The 16758-nt window shown below is 38.2% G+C and overlaps 2 protein-coding genes and 1 pseudogene across 3 annotated transcripts; 1 reads left to right on the top strand and 2 right to left on the bottom strand.

Annotated features, from left to right (window-relative positions):
• Positions 1-2006: 2006 nt before the first annotated feature.
• Positions 2007-2882, top strand: LOC101307613 (F-box/LRR-repeat protein At3g03360-like). Its single transcript, XM_004305210.1, has one exon. The coding sequence runs from the start codon at positions 2007-2009 to the stop codon at positions 2880-2882; it is 876 nt and encodes a 291-aa protein (XP_004305258.1).
• Positions 2883-4214: 1332 nt separating this feature from the next.
• LOC101302670 (hexokinase-1-like) lies at positions 4215-8923 on the bottom strand. The gene is made up of 9 exons (XM_004302804.1): positions 8655-8923; positions 7959-8109; positions 7698-7880; positions 6436-6510; positions 6113-6268; positions 5842-5940; positions 5620-5750; positions 5377-5458; positions 4215-4858 (listed from the first exon to the last, which is right to left on the bottom strand). Exons 1-9 carry the CDS (start codon positions 8921-8923, stop codon positions 4508-4510), a joined length of 1497 nt encoding a protein of 498 aa, XP_004302852.1. The 3' UTR covers positions 4215-4507.
• Positions 8924-9820: 897 nt separating this feature from the next.
• Positions 9821-15416, bottom strand: LOC101302376 (annotated as a pseudogene). Its single transcript, XR_184892.1, has 12 exons — positions 15091-15416; positions 14914-14992; positions 14318-14425; positions 14177-14239; positions 13925-14086; positions 12460-12573; positions 12314-12376; positions 11890-12219; positions 11609-11773; positions 10960-11514; positions 10574-10646; positions 9821-10482 (listed from the first exon to the last, which is right to left on the bottom strand). The product of XR_184892.1 is annotated as a poly(A) polymerase-like (transcript).
• Between the last annotated feature and the right edge of the window lie 1342 nt (positions 15417-16758).

The raw sequence follows: 16758 nt of genomic DNA, 5'->3' as shown, positions 1-16758 counted from the left end.
TTCGGGTTGGGAGAGAGGAGGGGGCGGAGGGAGGGGGGAGAGGAGGAGGGTGTGGTGGTCAAGGGCGGCGGAGGAGAGGGAGAGGAGGAGAGTGAAAAAGAAGAGATGGGGGGTCTTCTTCTCCTCCATTTTGTTTGGGCGGTGGGGAAGTGGGGAGATGAGGGAGAAGAAGTGGGAGAGAGAGTGAGAGGCCGGAGACGATGGAGGAGCTGAAGCCGGTCATCTCAGCAACTTAACAGTCTTCTTTAACGGTCAATTGACGACAAGGGCAAATCAGTCAAGAATTCAAAGTATAGGGGTATACCAGTTTAAAAAAAAAGTGAGGGACAAAACTGATTTTAGGTATAAACTATAGGGTGTCACAAGCATTTACTCCATAAAAAAAAATACAAATCTCATCCTAGGTCAAACTTTTCTGTCAAATCAGAAATACAAAAGGAAACAACTAACTAAACATCAAGCTGAGTTTGATAAAAAAGGTAGGGATTGATTAAACATCTTACCGTCTACTGCAACGATTTTTTTTAACAGCTGTTGGACAGTATGATCCAACTGGACAGAATATATCACTACTATTACAGTATTACCAACATCAGCCCATCTGTTTTCTCCTCCACAAGTAAGGTTTGGTTAATTTCCCTGGAGGTAGTTGGTATTTGTATCTGCAATGCCACACAAACTAATGAATAGTATAGAATTTGAACTTACGGTTCACAAACACTAGCAGTTTTGTCCAGTGTTGCCAAGGGACAATAAATCAGTAAGAACCCGATGGACAAGCTTCAAGAACAGGACATCAAGGAAACACAGTTAAATTTTAGAGAAGGAGGGATGGTAATCATCAAAACATCAGTATTTTTTCCATTCCTATAGAAGCTAATTACAGTTCTTAATATAAAAAATAGAAAGAAAAAAAAAGCACTGAGAACTTCAGCTACTTACGTATCATGCTAGTAACACCTTGTGGACAGAAAAATCCATCACAGAAAGGCTGGCAGTTGTGAGTTCTTGCAAGAATGCTTTCTGAATTCTAAAGGTCATCAACATGCTGGTCCTGGCCGCTGCTACAAGTCAACCCAGGCTCACACCCCGAAATCCATGAGGTGAAATTAGAATTTTTGTTAGGCTTCAAGTAATTTTCGCTCTCAGATTTTTCAAATAGACTTTCAAAGTAGAATTTTATCTCTGCTGCTGTACACAAACGCTGTGTAATATCTCCTGTTGAACCGTAGAACCACCAGGAAATTAAGAGATTTTAAAACTTATAGCAAGCTCAAATTCACAACTTGCTAGGTAGTTCAGGAGGAATGACTGTTACCACAGATAATATATCAGGCAGTCTAAGAGCCATAAAATGAAGCATGGAAACATCTAACTGAATTTGATTAATTTGCAAAAGATACAAAACCTTTTGCTAACAAATTTGATTAATTTGTTAGACAATAGTCAATTTGGTCAAAGTCATACAGTCTTGGCCCTGCCCAAAGTGATGCAAGTGTGCCAAGATCAAAGCCAAAATAGCCAGCAAGTGAGAAAAATGTGCAGGATGCCTTGAGAGCAGTGATTGAGGCCTTTTTGTACGGTTGATGTCACAGGCTGCTGACACCATATTTAGGGTTTTATCACATTTGATGCTTGTGCTTTGTTAGAAGAGAGAAGTTTAATGCCAAGTTTCATTAGGACAAATACAATCAATAGAAGGCAAGTCTTCAGATCAAAGGAAAAACGAGGCAACTTCGAAAACCCGAATAATAATGGTCACAATAAAGATTCCTCAAGCAACAAGTAATAAAGCCATATAAAATTCTAAATAGAGAGTGCTAGGTTTAGGGTTTTAGCTAGGACTCCAGAGAACAGAGATTATCAAAGTCTTTCAAATTGAAGGCAGTCGATCCCCGGCTCATTCATCAATAAGATCATATACGTACACATGGATCTAATATCCGAGTTGCCGGAGCCGCTCAAGGAAAATCCTCTTTGCCTCGTCAACTAAAGATGCAATCCGTATGAGCTTCTCGTCCAGGCACTGGCAGGGCCTATGGAACTCTGGGTGGAACTCATTACCAGTTACTCGTATTAATTTAGAGGACTCGACCTCAATGGAAGATTCGTTTAGAAGCAGTAGTCTCCTCGAACATGAAGGTCAGAAAAGAATCGTTCACTTCTCACTCGGAGAACCAGTCGCCGAGAAGATGACACACTCTGATGTTGACGGCTGGATGAAGATGGTCACACAATATTACGTGACAGAGTTAAAGCTCTATATGCCACATAACTATATGAATTACAACTTTCCTCCGGCTAGTTTTGATGTTGGGTCCCTGGTTGTACTGAGCTTAAAAGATTGTATTTTGGACCCAGCCTTAATCCAAAAGGATACAATCTTCTGTCGCCTGGAATCCCTCAGCTTATGGTACGTCAATTTGAATGGGTTAGCAGGGGAGCTCTTTTCTAGATGCCCTTTGCTGGAGAGTTTATATTTGACACACTGTGAAAACATACTACATGTTGAACTTTGTGATGTTCCAAATCTCAAGAATATTGTTGTAGTCGAGCAGATACATAATGATGCGCGTGTACCTCAAACCTTCAACATTCAAGCACCCAATCTTGAATCTCTTCTTTATCAGGAGAGTGCATGGGAAAAGCCATTGAACCTTGAAGAAGTATGTTGCAGAAATCTAAAGAAGTTGGACGTAAGTCTTGAAGGCTCTACGATTACCAACCAATACGTCGATGTCGTTGTTTGGACGTTTCCTTTCCTCGAAGACTTGGTCTTGGTTGCCTACAAATTTGGATGGGCACCTGATGATGAGATCAAACTTTCAAGTCGTTCACTCACGAAATTAAAGATAGTTGCAAAAACAGCTCTCCTCCATTAGAAGAAATTAAAGATAGTTGCTCCAAATCTTGTTTCTTACGAATACCACACTTACCAAGTTCCACGCTCGATTTCGATCAAATCTGCCAGGCTAGAGGAACATATTATCTCTCTGACTGACTCAGAGATGGACACTGAATGGTTTCTCAACTTGCGAAAATATCTTGGCAAATTTCCACCACATGTAGCAGAATCGTCAGTGTTACAACTACGTTTTCCTCAAATTGTATTTGTAGTAAGTCTGCAATAGACTAGCTTTTCTCTTTTAATCAAGTGCGTGTGCGTCCAAAATTAATATGGTTTATTCCTCACCTCACTATGTATCTTTGCAGAAAATTATTTCAAGCATGAACAAAAAGAGAAAAATTCCTCCATGGCCAAAAGTCAAGGAACTGGCTCTGGTAAGTGTTCCACCTAATGCTGCATATCATGCGGCTTTTATTGACGGCATACTATGGAGTTGTCAACCAATGCAAATACGGGTCGAGTTATCACCTGACTATGACTACTCTATGAAGGTAACTTTTCTTATACGTCTATTAGTAATAATATATGTATGCAATTTATAGAGGACAATATCTTTCAGTATATAGTGCAGAATTGAGCAGAATTGAGTTCTTCTATATATGATGATTCTTTTTGCAATTTTTCAGCTCATACAAGAATGGTTAATGGAAGGAGGAGGAATGTCCCGCTGCTGTCAAAGAACTCGCATCAAATGTTGGCGGCATTACATAAAGTCGGTTACGCTTGGGAGTTTTATTATAACGAAAGATGGGAAGAAACGTTGTTATAATAATGAAAATTCTACCATGGACTTGACCCATTTTGAGGAAGCTTCGGATGCAATCTTTGCACTACAATGGTTTGATCACTTGAAAAGTTGAAAGAAGCAGACCCTGCAACCAGAAAGAGTTTGAGTTAGACATTGTGAAGTACACAGCTGGAATGAGGTTGATTTATTTGAGAACTGAATTTTGGGAATTTGATTGAATTTTGAGACAAATATAACTCAAAAGCAGTGATTGAATTAACAGATTTCCAACTTTGTTTCTTTCATATATATTAGAACAGAGTTCAAAACTCAAGGAATGCGACAATATCATAAATGCTTTGCATTGGCAGAGTTTGCTCTCCAATGGTTATTGTTGATTATTCTATTTTAAGGATGTAAATTTAAGGACACATCTGGTAACGTTTTGCAGCTGGAGCTTGTATGGATTTAGCTAAAGGAGAATTTGTATCCTTATATAGCTTTGATCACAAGGATGTAGTATTCCGAAGAAAGGAAGCATCTCAACACTTGTATTATTTTGGACATATCAATATGGAATTACATAAGGGAAAAATGGAATTAGCAGGCCGAAGCAGTACAGCATTGGCCGCTTACAGGTCCTGCCTTTATACAATCAACTAAACTCTTTTACTTTCTGCAAAGCCACAAACTAAAACTCACCAAAAACACCACATTTCTAAGGTGAAAGTGGGCAGAGCAGAAAAGGTGCGGGAATAAGATGCAAAAATGGGAGGTTCTAGTTGGAACAGGAAAAAAAAAAAAAAAAAAAAAAGTAGAAGTGCAAATTTTTTTTAATTTTTCTTTAGTAAAACGCTCTAGTTTCCTGAGAATCAGGACTCATCATCTTGAAGGTATTGTGAGTGAGAAGCAGCAATAAGGGCAGCTCCAATTCCAGAACCATCATTAGAGTGCTCAATAACAATAGACGCACCGACTTCCTCTCCAAGCAATTCTCTTAGGGTATTCTCCATGCACTTACTATATTCAGTGTAGTGTTCAAACAATCCACCATCCAAAGCTATTACTGTCTTCTTCTGTTTTTCCCCATCCCTGAACACATCTCTTCCCAGCTTTTTCAGAACCCCCAAGATTCCAGCAGCAGCAAGGCGAGCCCCACGTGTGGCAACAGTATTGCAGAGCTCAACAATAAGTTTTCTCACTTTCAGAGAAGTATTTGATATCTGAAATAGAATAAAAGATTCAAAAACTTAAATCTAAACGGACTTAACAAAGCAGTTTGGCCGACAACATTTACACAAGTCACCCATGCAGAGATAAAAGAACATCAGCAGCAAAATTCAACCTATCAGTACACCAAATACAATATTGCTATAACTTCACTAAAGATTACATATTTAATAATCATAAGATGCAAGCACTCAATCATGGTGAAGTCAATTTAATAAGGTCTAACACCAATTGGAACTCCTGACAATCTCAAAAAATAGATATACTTCCAATATATGTTCACCGGTTGTTACACATTTAGTCATTTAGACATACAAATGATGCAAGTATTAATCATAGTTTTGTGAAATAAATTAAATAATGTTTTGAAACTCTTGACAACCTCAATAATTACACATTTAATAGTTAAGACATACAAATGATGCAAAGTATTAACTCTGGGTTATGTGAAATCAATTTGATAAGGTTTGACACCAATTGTAACTCTCGACAACCTTAAAGTTAAATATACCTCCAATACATTCTTCAATATGTCTCGTACAACTTTAAGATCGTAGGAAGTGTCATGATGCATTGCGGACATGTCAGGTGTCCTGTGTTATTCGCATCTCACAAATTAAGTACTCCACAAAATCATAGCCCAAATGCAGATAATCTAAACAATATAAAGGCAGTTAAATCTGAAGAGAAAACAATACCCAGAAAACAGCAACATATTAAAAAAAAATAGTACATAGTAGGCTCAAGAGATAACCTCAAAATGAATGGAACTTTTAATTTTGGTGGAACAATATCACCAAAGATAGAAGCCTCTTCAGCAATCCTATAAAGAGCGCGGCGAACAATTTCTCCCAAATACATTCCCGAAATTATCTTCTCAAAAATCTGACTCAAGATATTAATATACATGCATTGTCAAGTTTTATCGGATGGTAGATGCTAAAGCGAACTCCAAAAGTATAAGAAGTACAATCACCTGATCACCCGGATTTAAACTTTCAGTGTCTAATGAATGATCATAATCTGTTAATGGAAGATGTGCGGACCTGAAGTTGCCCCACTCCATGTTGATAACCTAAAGTTCATAGACAATAATGATACACTATTTACTTTACAAAGCTAACTTGCATATTACTAATATAACTGTACTACCATAATGCTAAAATAGAAAGATATTAAGAAACTATACATAGAACTACAGAAAGATGAGACTGAGATTGGTCAAAGGGCTTGAAGGAACTGCTAACCATGTCTCCAGATTTAGGTAGAAGACCATGCCATTTTGGTATGGCCTGTGCACGTTCCACATATGCTGCATTTGTCCCAGTACCTAAAATCACAGCTGCTACAACATCGTTATTGTTGTATATACCTCCGGCCAATGTTCCAACTGTGTCATTAACCTGGTGGAATAAAGTATCCATGAACACCCCACTTTGATAAAGTTCAAAAAATAAAAAATAAAAATAAAAAAAAAATTTCCAAAGACAGGAAACTATTGAAAGGATCAACATGAAGGGTCCTTAATTTCCATTTTTTAAGTGCCCTAAGATCATCAAATAGAGCTTACCAGAGCGGACACACGCATATCAAGGCCTTGTTTTTCAATGGCTTTACTCAATTCAGCCACAACATCCCGGCCAACCTAATCATCAAGCAGTTAAAGTCAGTTAAGGCTGAGATAAATGATGAACATGGTGAAAAGCTCCGTTAACTGAGATTGTCAGAAAAAACGAGTACTTCACAATTTTGGTATTTGAGGATGATGTGGCCAGTATATTACAGGAATTCACCAAATTAAATTACCGTACAGGCTCACTTAACTCTGTCCAACGACTTTCAGCACAAAAGTGAATGTCGCTTATCAGGGTGACATGAGATCAAAAGATATTTTGTAGGCGATGGATCTCTGACCGAAAAGAAATACCAAAGGAACTTTTGACATGCCAGACCAAAACACACTAGTATACGTCTCATATGCCTAATAATATGCAACAAAAAGAAATGGTATCCCATTAAAATTTTAAGAGGGAAAAAAAATATTCACACACATGAATATTATATCAAATATGCTAAAAGCAACTATTGGATCAAACTGCTCTTATGAAGCAATTTCTGAATACAATACATGAAAACGGATTTGAAGAATGATTTCTCTTTAGTCTTCCATTTACTATTGAAGTACAAAAGTGGTGGATTTTAAACTATGAAACTGATCTAATTGCATAACTAGGAGTATTAAACATTATCTACCAAAAATAAAAGGAGTATCAAACATCTGTACAAATTTTTTCCTTCAGCATACAGAGAAGATGTAAGAACTAGGAAGGGAAGAAAAAAGTTGAACTCCCACTGTGATTCATGCTCTATCACTAGAGTTATGAGGCTCCACAGTGTAATTGAACAGAATCTGGCCAGCACACTTTGTCATTCAAACAAGATTCCATTTCTGATGAACCAGATATAACCCAAGCTACTATATGACCAGAAAATTTATGACAAACTAAAAATGAGCACATATGAGATTTTGGTTTAGGCCCAAGAAATTAAGTTCACTATGTCTGTGTTTGATCACAAGGATGGACTTAATAGCTACTTACAATGCATCCTTGATCAGTCAAATATCAATTCTCTAGTCAGAATAAAATGATTCTTCAGTCACATATGACAATTGATTACAATAGAAATGGATTTGGCACAATCATATCAACTTGGTATGACCCATATGCATTCACTTCTTTTCTATTGCTTGTTTTAATGAAGGAGAATAGTAAACTAAGGGAAAACAGATATTAAAGAATATAAAAGGAGCCAAAGTAAAGAGGACTGAACTGTATCATCTATAGAGAAGCCTTTCGTCCACTTAATTAGAGTCCCAGAATTGATTGACGTTTGCTGCACAGGGAATGAGAAGGTAAAACCAAGTTCTCTCTGCCTGCCAGGAGGGAGTTGATATTCTGGACCTTCTTTACCAACAAATTTAGCAAGTTCCGTGGCAATGAAGTCAAACAATGTCTGAAATCACAATCAGGTTTTAGACTTCCTTCCGTAACCCCTATATTATAATGGTATTGTTAATGATTAACAACTTACTTCTGTAGTCCCAACCATAAGACCTTCTGGAATCGACACCTCTGTGAATTCTTGATTAACAAGTCCACGACCCTTTCCCCCCAATTGAACCCGCAGCACACGGAAGTTTGTTCCTCCAAGGTCCAGTGCATAAAACAACCCTTTCTCATTCCTAATATATGCACAAGAGAAGACAGATATTCAGCTTCAGCATAGCTCAATCATAGTCATTAACCAAAGCCAGAGTAAAACAAAGCTAAAAAGTACAGCATTTAGCGTAAATCCCAATTTGACTGCAGAAAAGTTCAACAAATGACATATATCTGTCAATTCTCAATACACAATGGAAAATGGGATTTGCCAACACATCCCACCGAAACATTTTATATAACAAGATTTCTCTCATCAACACTACTCCCGGAAAGATCAACATGAGAAAACTAATAAATCCACACATTTTCCGACACCCTTTTGGCAATTGTATAAGAACACAACCCATCTAATAACAAAGAACAAAACATCATATAAACAAACACCGTCAAACACAGCAATAACTCACAATCAATTAGATCAAGAACTAATCTCTCAATCCAAACAGATCACATATCTCAAACAAAAACAGACTCCCACACCGGAGATCAACACCATTTCGATCGGGTACATATTCACGTTGTAAATATCAAAGGTCTGTTTGGAGAATGCAAATGTATACATTACCCGGTGGGGAGATTATCGACGTAACTGATGATCATCTTGAGCTTGCTGCCGCCCTCGGAGGCGAGACCGGCGTGCATCTCGACGGTCATGGCGTCGGCGACCTGTCTCAGTTTGGCAATGGGGGTCCCACACTTCTCCTCCAGCTCCTTGACGATGGCCGTGGCTTTGGACCACTCGCCGCAGCACCGCATGCGCTGACGGACCAGCACAGCCGCCGCCACTGTCACCACGGCGGCGCCGCAGACGATCATGACAGCCTTCTTCCCCATGATGATCTGATGATGATGATGTTTGGTTTTGGTTGGGAGCTGTTGTTTCGTGGAGAATGAAATGCGAGGTTTGTTTGGTTGGGAATTACAAGTGGGAGTTTGAGCAACTTTTAAGTAACGGTTTGGTTGGAGAGACTCCCATTTTTGGAATTTCACACATTTCTTTCTTTCTTTTTCTTTTTTTTTCTTTTTCTGTGGGTTTTACCCAAACTCTACCTCCCTAGTTTTACATGAGAGGATTAGATCGAGAATTTTGTACATGGTCCAATTGGGGTAAAAAGCAACGAGTCCTTTTCAAATAAGTAAATTAATAAGCATTACTTGTTCAGCAATTTATTCTTTATGGAGGGAAATCATACACAATGATCTGCTCGTAAAAACACATTAATGAAGAGATAGAAATAAATAAATGTTAGAGACACCAAATTATCCCATGGAAAATGGCACTCCCTATCGTTGTGCTTGTTTTGGGAGTTGGTTTGGCTAATCTAGTGGGATGAGATTTCTCGTCCTTGGATGGTACCGAATCATTCTCTCATCACCCTGAATGACATGAAGAATTTGACCTCCTTTAGTTCCAGAGTAATTCTACGCAGCTCTCTACAATTCACATTTGCCAAAGGTTATTATTTCACGGGCACCAGAACTTCATGCTCAACATGCTACACCTCTCATACAGGTACTAATCAAGGCTGGAAAAAACCAGTGTAACACAGTTGCCAACAATTCGGTTTGAAGCATCTGATCGTCATAAAGGAGTTTGGCAGTTGACGGAACTAAACGAGCAAACCCACTTGCACCTACAGGTGGGTTGTCCAGTGTCCCCGGGGATCTCGTCACCACATGCAACACCACTGAAACTTGTTTTGCCACCGAAAAGAAATCCAGAAATCAATGAAACATAATGATAAGCTTTTGTTAATTTATAATGTAACAGTGATACGCTCGGGATAATTAGATTTGTAAAGCAATGAGCTCAACTGGATCAACTACTAATGCTGTGCAAAGGACCAAGTAAATGAAGTAATGGAAGAGATGAACGAGAAGACCCAAGATATTCAATATTTTACCATTACAAAGCATATAATGTACAAAGAAGTCATCGAGGATATATACACCCTCAGCAATACCCGCACTCACCCTAAACAAAACCTAACCAGCCTACTACAACAAGAACATTACAGAGGCACACACTCCACTTCAGAAAGGAAGACACGGGGGTTATTTTTTTTTTTTCCTTCTCTTTTCTTCTTTTCTCATGGATCTGGTCAAAACCCACCAGAATCAGTAGTTTAGAGAGTACCCAGAGCTCGAAACTTAACCATATCAAAATCATTCCAAAGCCGTTAAGAAATTATACTTGAGCCATCGTCCTCAGTTTGAAGTGCTTGATTTAAATGTGCAAGGTCAGATAGACGAGCATGCCTGAAAAAGAATGAGATGAAAGCCAGCAATACAAATAACACTTACCCGAGCTGCTGGCTTTCTTCCTTTCCCAATTAAGTCCCCCAAATTTCATAGCCAGATCAACACAAGACAGAGTTGCTCAGGCCACCAACCTGCTATAACGCACCAAAAGGAGAAGCATAAAAATAATCAATACATTAAAAGTACTAAAAAAAGTATATGTAAAAGTTACAGAATACATGCCTCATCACTGCTTTCTGCACACCTTCTGATCTTACTCGCTAGGATGGAGTACCATCCCAAATGCAGCATTTAACTTCAAAATAAAAGGCAGGAAAAAAAAATTAGGTAGAATGGTCACCGCAGAGTATAATGATGTCAAAAAAAGTGGACTGTATCCCCAAATGTCCAACGTTTAAATGCATGCAGCACAAGTGAGGACTCAAACACAGATCCAGTCAGGACTTGCATTCTTGTTTATAGATACCTCAGATGTTGCCACTTGTATGCATTGGCACATTTGGTCATATACGTAGAGTTAAAGACTGAAAAAATCTGAATGGCAAAGATAAGTAAAATAATGAACAACAATAAAAAGCAGTCAAAGTAAAGGAACTTAAATCCAAAACCTCTAATCCATCTTGCAATCCATTAGGTAAAAGGTGGCCATTTTCGCCATCTGCCTCGCATAAAGCACTATTACTGCTGGAGTATGGAGATGCACTTCCCGCATTGTGCGTAATAATTTCAGGAGATACTGAATCCTGTCTCTGAGGGCTAATAGATAGTCGTTTTGGTGGTGAACCCCCACCAAGATCGTTCTTCCTCTTCAGGTGTCTCTCACCAGGGCCAGTTGGATTAACATCATTATCATGCTGCTGGGCCACCACTCTAGTTGGTCTAGGCTGTTTACAACCATCAGGAAACAAGTAGGAGGGTAGGTGCTTTCTACGAACGTGTGAAACATAAATTTTCATCCCAGGCTTCCAAAAATTGTACATCTCAATGGACTGCCTGAACTCATGAACAGTCCCTCCTATATTGAACTGCTCACCCTCAACCTTTTCACCCTGCTTCCTCTGCAGACCGATAAAGAAAGCACTATGTGCACACTGTTTGGTCGTATCAACATACTCATGAGGATATGGGTGGCATTGTAACATCTCCATGGTATCCCGCTCAATCTGCAAATGTAAACAGACACCAGAGCTTCTCAAATTCCTACTATAGAATTCTTATACCAGCAATAAGAAAAGCAAACTAATATGTTCTTATTACCATTAGAGTCAATTGCCTCAACCGAGATTCCACCCAGCCTTTCCAGGCACGCAGATCATCAACATCAACTGCAACAATGTCGACCTGGAGATAGTTCTTGTAGCTTTCAAAGAACAAATACGGTTTGAATAGAGCAGACCACCTAGCTTTATTCAGTTCTATTTCCTGCTTTTAGCAACAACAACAAAAAAAAAAAAAAAAAAAAGAAGTAACCATTAGTCGATTACAAAAAAATTACACTCACAAATGTGACAAGAGGGGAAGACAGAACAAGTACACACCTCACATTTCCTGTTCCCATGCTGAAACTGCTCCATCATGACACGGAGGGTACTTTTAGAAACATTGTAACTAGAGTTCATACAAGGGTATGCAGGAGTTATAATTGGCATATGATGAGTCCGGTCACGAGGATTCTTGCGTGGGTCCCAAACAATTAAACCAAGTTCATCCTCTTCAATGGCACATAACATGACAGGATTTGGCCATCGCCACTGTGTGTAGACTCTAAAAAATCGAGAAACCAGCATGCTGGGAACTGCATTAGGATAAAGTTGACACACCCGGGCAACGAGAAGAGCCCAGTTCACACCACCAAGAAATCCAGTAACCTAATCATAAAACAGTTCCAAATATATTAAAACTCAGCCTAAATGTGAAAAACTAAAATAAGCCAAGCAATCACTGAAGTGACAAGGTACTCACATTGGAATAGACACCACGCCTTTTCGCCCAAAACTTCAAGCAACGAAGTGTTGTACAGAAATGCTACAACAAATACATATCATTTAACAAAGAAAAATACAGCAGGCAATTGAAGGAAAACTACACATGCAGAGGAGTCAGTCTACCTCAACATTTGGAACAAGCTTAAGTATTTGATCAGCAACCCTGCAGCCATTAAGACTTCGAACAGTAGGTTCATCGATGTTGCACAACAGAGATACATCAGAAATGTCCAGGTCCTGTTTATCACCCAAAGCAATTAAGCAAAATGATGGATATATACAAACATAGAACGAAAGCAACAGGACACAGCTGCATAAAAACATGCAAATCAACAACCCTCCTCAAGCAAGTGACAACTTGCAAAACAGAATATGCAGCAAACTTGTAATGTAGAAGCACATTTTGATGTGATCACGAAACAGGAGGCAGTTCAAACTGATTGACCAAGCTCATAAACAATAGCGACTAGCTTCTAAAGCATAAATAAGAGATGAGATGAAGGCAAAGAGATTAATGAATAGAAATTTATCATTAAAAATTAACTCTTACAGCTGGGACAAAGACTAATTTTATCCTCGCCCATATCTCCATATGTATATATATGTACCTTGTTGTACTTCTGCAGATATAAGATTTGAACCCTTCCTCTCTCTTTTTTCCTTTTTATTTAATTCTTCCTCCTTTGGTTTTTCCTTCTTCCCTCATTTCATTTTTACTTTAGTCTACCATTTAGCAAACCCTGGTCATTTGGAGAGAGATAATTCCAGACTGGACAGCAATGAGGTCCCCAGCCCAATCCGCAAACCAATTATGCATGTTATACTAGACCTGTAAATGGACTGGATCTTAATCCGGACCCGCTCCGGATCCGTGGTTTTTAAACGGGTTTGGATCGAAAATTAGACCCGTTGATCCGTTAAGGACCCGGATCCGTTTACCCGTTTATTAAACGGATTAGATACGGATCAAGGTTGATCCGATCCGTTAAGGACCCGGATCCGTTTAAAAATAATTAAATAATATTTTTATAAATATAATATTATTGATAAATATTAAATAATATAATAATTATTTGGATAACCTAAACGTCTAAATTGCGTCTAAAGTATGATCATTTGATGAAGTTGAAGGTTACGATGCCTATGTTTTTTTTATGCTCTTTGCTAAATACATTGGAGGGTTAGTATTTTGAATATATTAGTTTATTGTTAAGAAGTATTTTGGCCATGTAATTCAACTTTTGATGTAAACATTTATTTTGTTATAATATTTCATTAGTGTTTTAGGAAAATTTATGATAAAATTGAGAAATTATTATTTAAAATTTGAAAATATTTATAATCATAAATGGATCGGATTAACGGGTCGGGTATCTGTAAACCCGCCGGATCCGGATTTGGATCTAGCTATCAAAGATCCGGCGGGTAACGGGTCGGATCTGGATCCAAAATTTCTATTACGGATCCGGATCCGGATCTAGGTAGATCCGCTTCAGATCCGGTCCATTTACAGGTCTATGTTATACTATTTACTAGTATTTTAATCTTAATTTATAGTTACAGTCAAAGGGAAAAGCTCGGCACTTACTTCTGGTACAACTAACATAGAAACACTTGCATAAAGGAGGTCGATTGATATTCCATCGAACTTAAACTTCATTACAGGAACATGAGCATCTGGAACTGGTTGCAGTTCAGTCACTTCTTCCATTTCAGCCAGGATGTTGTGCAATACAAAGAAGAAGTCTTCCTGAAGATAACCAGAGTATTAAACAGAGATATATACTGAATAATTGCAAGATTATAACTATAAAAGATACTGCCTGCATTCGGTACTTACCTCACGGTTAACATAACATGGCCCAACACACAATGTGTCTATGTCGGCCCCAGGACCGTGTACCTGCCAAAAAAAAAAACAACTGTAAGTATGTGCATAGATTTAAGAGAACCATACAGCAATCAAGAAAAGCAAACTTACCCCAAGCCTATAGGAACCAAATGTAAAAATAAGAGCATTAGCATCCTCAACCATTTGATCCGTGTATCCTCTCAACTGAGTAAGGTGCTTCACCCAGTCATTAACAATCTACAATCAGAAGATAGATCCGTGTATCCCCCACCAATTAGATAGTCAAAGTTTTAGTCTAAACCATACTTCTCAAAAACAGCATAAAATGCAAAACAGATACTTAAAACAAGGGTAATTACACATCCTTCTTGATTGTAAGACTACATTAGGCATATCATGAGCTGCCCCTAACCCACAAAATAAAGTCAAAATCGAAAAACCAAATTAACCAAGATGCAAGAGCTCACCTAATCCACAAAATCAAGTTAAAAACTGAAAATATTAACCGAGATGCAAGTTGACCGCAAAATTAATAGCATCCACTACTTGAGTCTATGCAAACTAGGGAGAATCATAATTGCATTACTAACAATGGCTGCTACTAGAACTTCAAATGATAAGCATACAGCAGTAAACAAGTATCACTTCGACAACAAATGATTTATAAGAACTACAACTAACAACTAACAATAGCACAGATAAGCAGCTTAATCAATAGAGTTCACCTGCCCGATTCGTCGAAGAACCTCCTCTCTCTTGGCAGCTTCCTCTTTACTTTCATACAGACCCAGCTTCAACCAACATCTTCAAAAATAAAACCCTAATTGTCAGAAAACACAATACAAATCTAAAATTGTATCAATCAATCTTTCAAATCAAAATTCAATCCAACAGCTACAAACCTTCTCCAACTCAAGAGTCCTCTGAGTATCGGCCTCTGTGGGCCCGGCCATCGAAATCGGCTTCGTGACCCCGAATTGCTTGGCAACCACAGCCTGCGGCGGCGGCAGCGTGGCACTCAATCTCTCCGAGCACACCATCACAGCATCTACTATATTCGAAACAAATCAGGATTGGCGGAACCCTAGAATTGTATATAAGGGAGAAGATTTGAAGAACCGGAATTGCTTAGGGAATTGAGATTCCGTGGAGATCGGGAATCCGGAACCGAAGAGAATTGGGGGAGTTGGGGATCCTAAACCTAATGCTCGTCGTGGAGAGAGAGAAGAATGATGTGAGCTGGCGTTTTAGGTAGGGTTGTTATGATATTTTGCTGTGATTTATTTTATTTTATTTTTTGGATCGCAGGTGTACTTTTAACGGTGTTGAGTGTTACGGTGCGCGTTTTGGGTAAACAAAATCGGATCGAGCGGTCCGGAAAGCTTTTTAACGTATTGTTTAGTCTTGACACGTGGTGACGCCGGGATGCTGCAGCGGGCCAGCGGTAGGTTCTCGGAAGAATATACAAGTTGGTGGACTGTGGTTAGTTTCTATCTCTAGCCCTACCGCGAATGAACCCGTTAACACGTTACGGTACGGGCATCTTCAACAACTTTCTCGTTTAAACAATTTTTCCTCTCTAATTTTAACAAATTTCTTATTTTAGAGATTTCATAATTAGGGATCATAATTATTCCCCAAATTCTTTTTAAAATGTAAGAGTTTGCTGTAAATATGAGAAATTTAGTTTTCTCTTGCATCACATTCTCTATTTTGGAGAAAATTTTAGGGAATCTGTTAAAGTAAAACAACTAAAATCTTCCCCATAATTGAAAAACCAAAAATATGGGGAAATTGTTAGAGTTTCTCTAAGAGCATCTCCAACAGCTTCCATTTTTCTAAAATGGGAAAGTAAAAGCTAAAATCTCCAAAAAAATTTATGCTAAAAATCCAACAGCTTCCCCATTTTGGAGATTTCAGCATTTAATACAACAATAAAACATATTATATCATCATTAATTATAGCAAAAAAAATTATTATATATTTTATTGTAACATTAAAATGCCCAATAAAATATTCTATTGATGTATGTTTCTCGTTGGAGCACGTGAATAATTTAATTTTGGGGAATGAATGTTTTGTTACAAATTTGGGGAATGAAGGCTTCTTTTTCTTCTCCATCCCAATTTTAGAAAATGAGATGAGAAACTGTTGGACCTAAAAAAAGCTTAATATTTTCCAAAATTGAGGAAATCAAGAAAATAGGGAAGCTGTTGGAGTTGCTCTAAGCAAACCAAGAGCATCGTTTGTGTTGAGTATGACTGAAGTTATTTAAAAGAAATTTTTTAGCAACTTAAAAGGTGGAACATCTTCCGTACACGACGTGTATCGATTCTTAAAAAATACATATATTAGCATATCCAGTAGTGTAAGTTCTTTTGTTGCTAAATTTAACAATAGTTAGAAAATTTAACAATTGAAATAACAATTGTGCTCTAGTATCGGAGAGTTTTTCGATTTCATCTTTAATCTCTTGTATGATCTTTCCAAACTCCGCTCTCTCTCTCTCTCTCTAAAACCCTAGAGAGCGAGAGAAGCCCTACTCAGTTTCATGTGCTTGTCCGGCTAC

Source organism: Fragaria vesca, linkage group LG6 (genome assembly GCF_000184155.1).
Source record: "Fragaria vesca subsp. vesca linkage group LG6, FraVesHawaii_1.0, whole genome shotgun sequence".
Lineage (NCBI taxonomy): Eukaryota > Viridiplantae > Streptophyta > Magnoliopsida > Rosales > Rosaceae > Fragaria > Fragaria vesca.
Note: the sequence above shows the minus strand (reverse complement) of the source record. Positions and strands in the feature narration are given on the sequence as shown.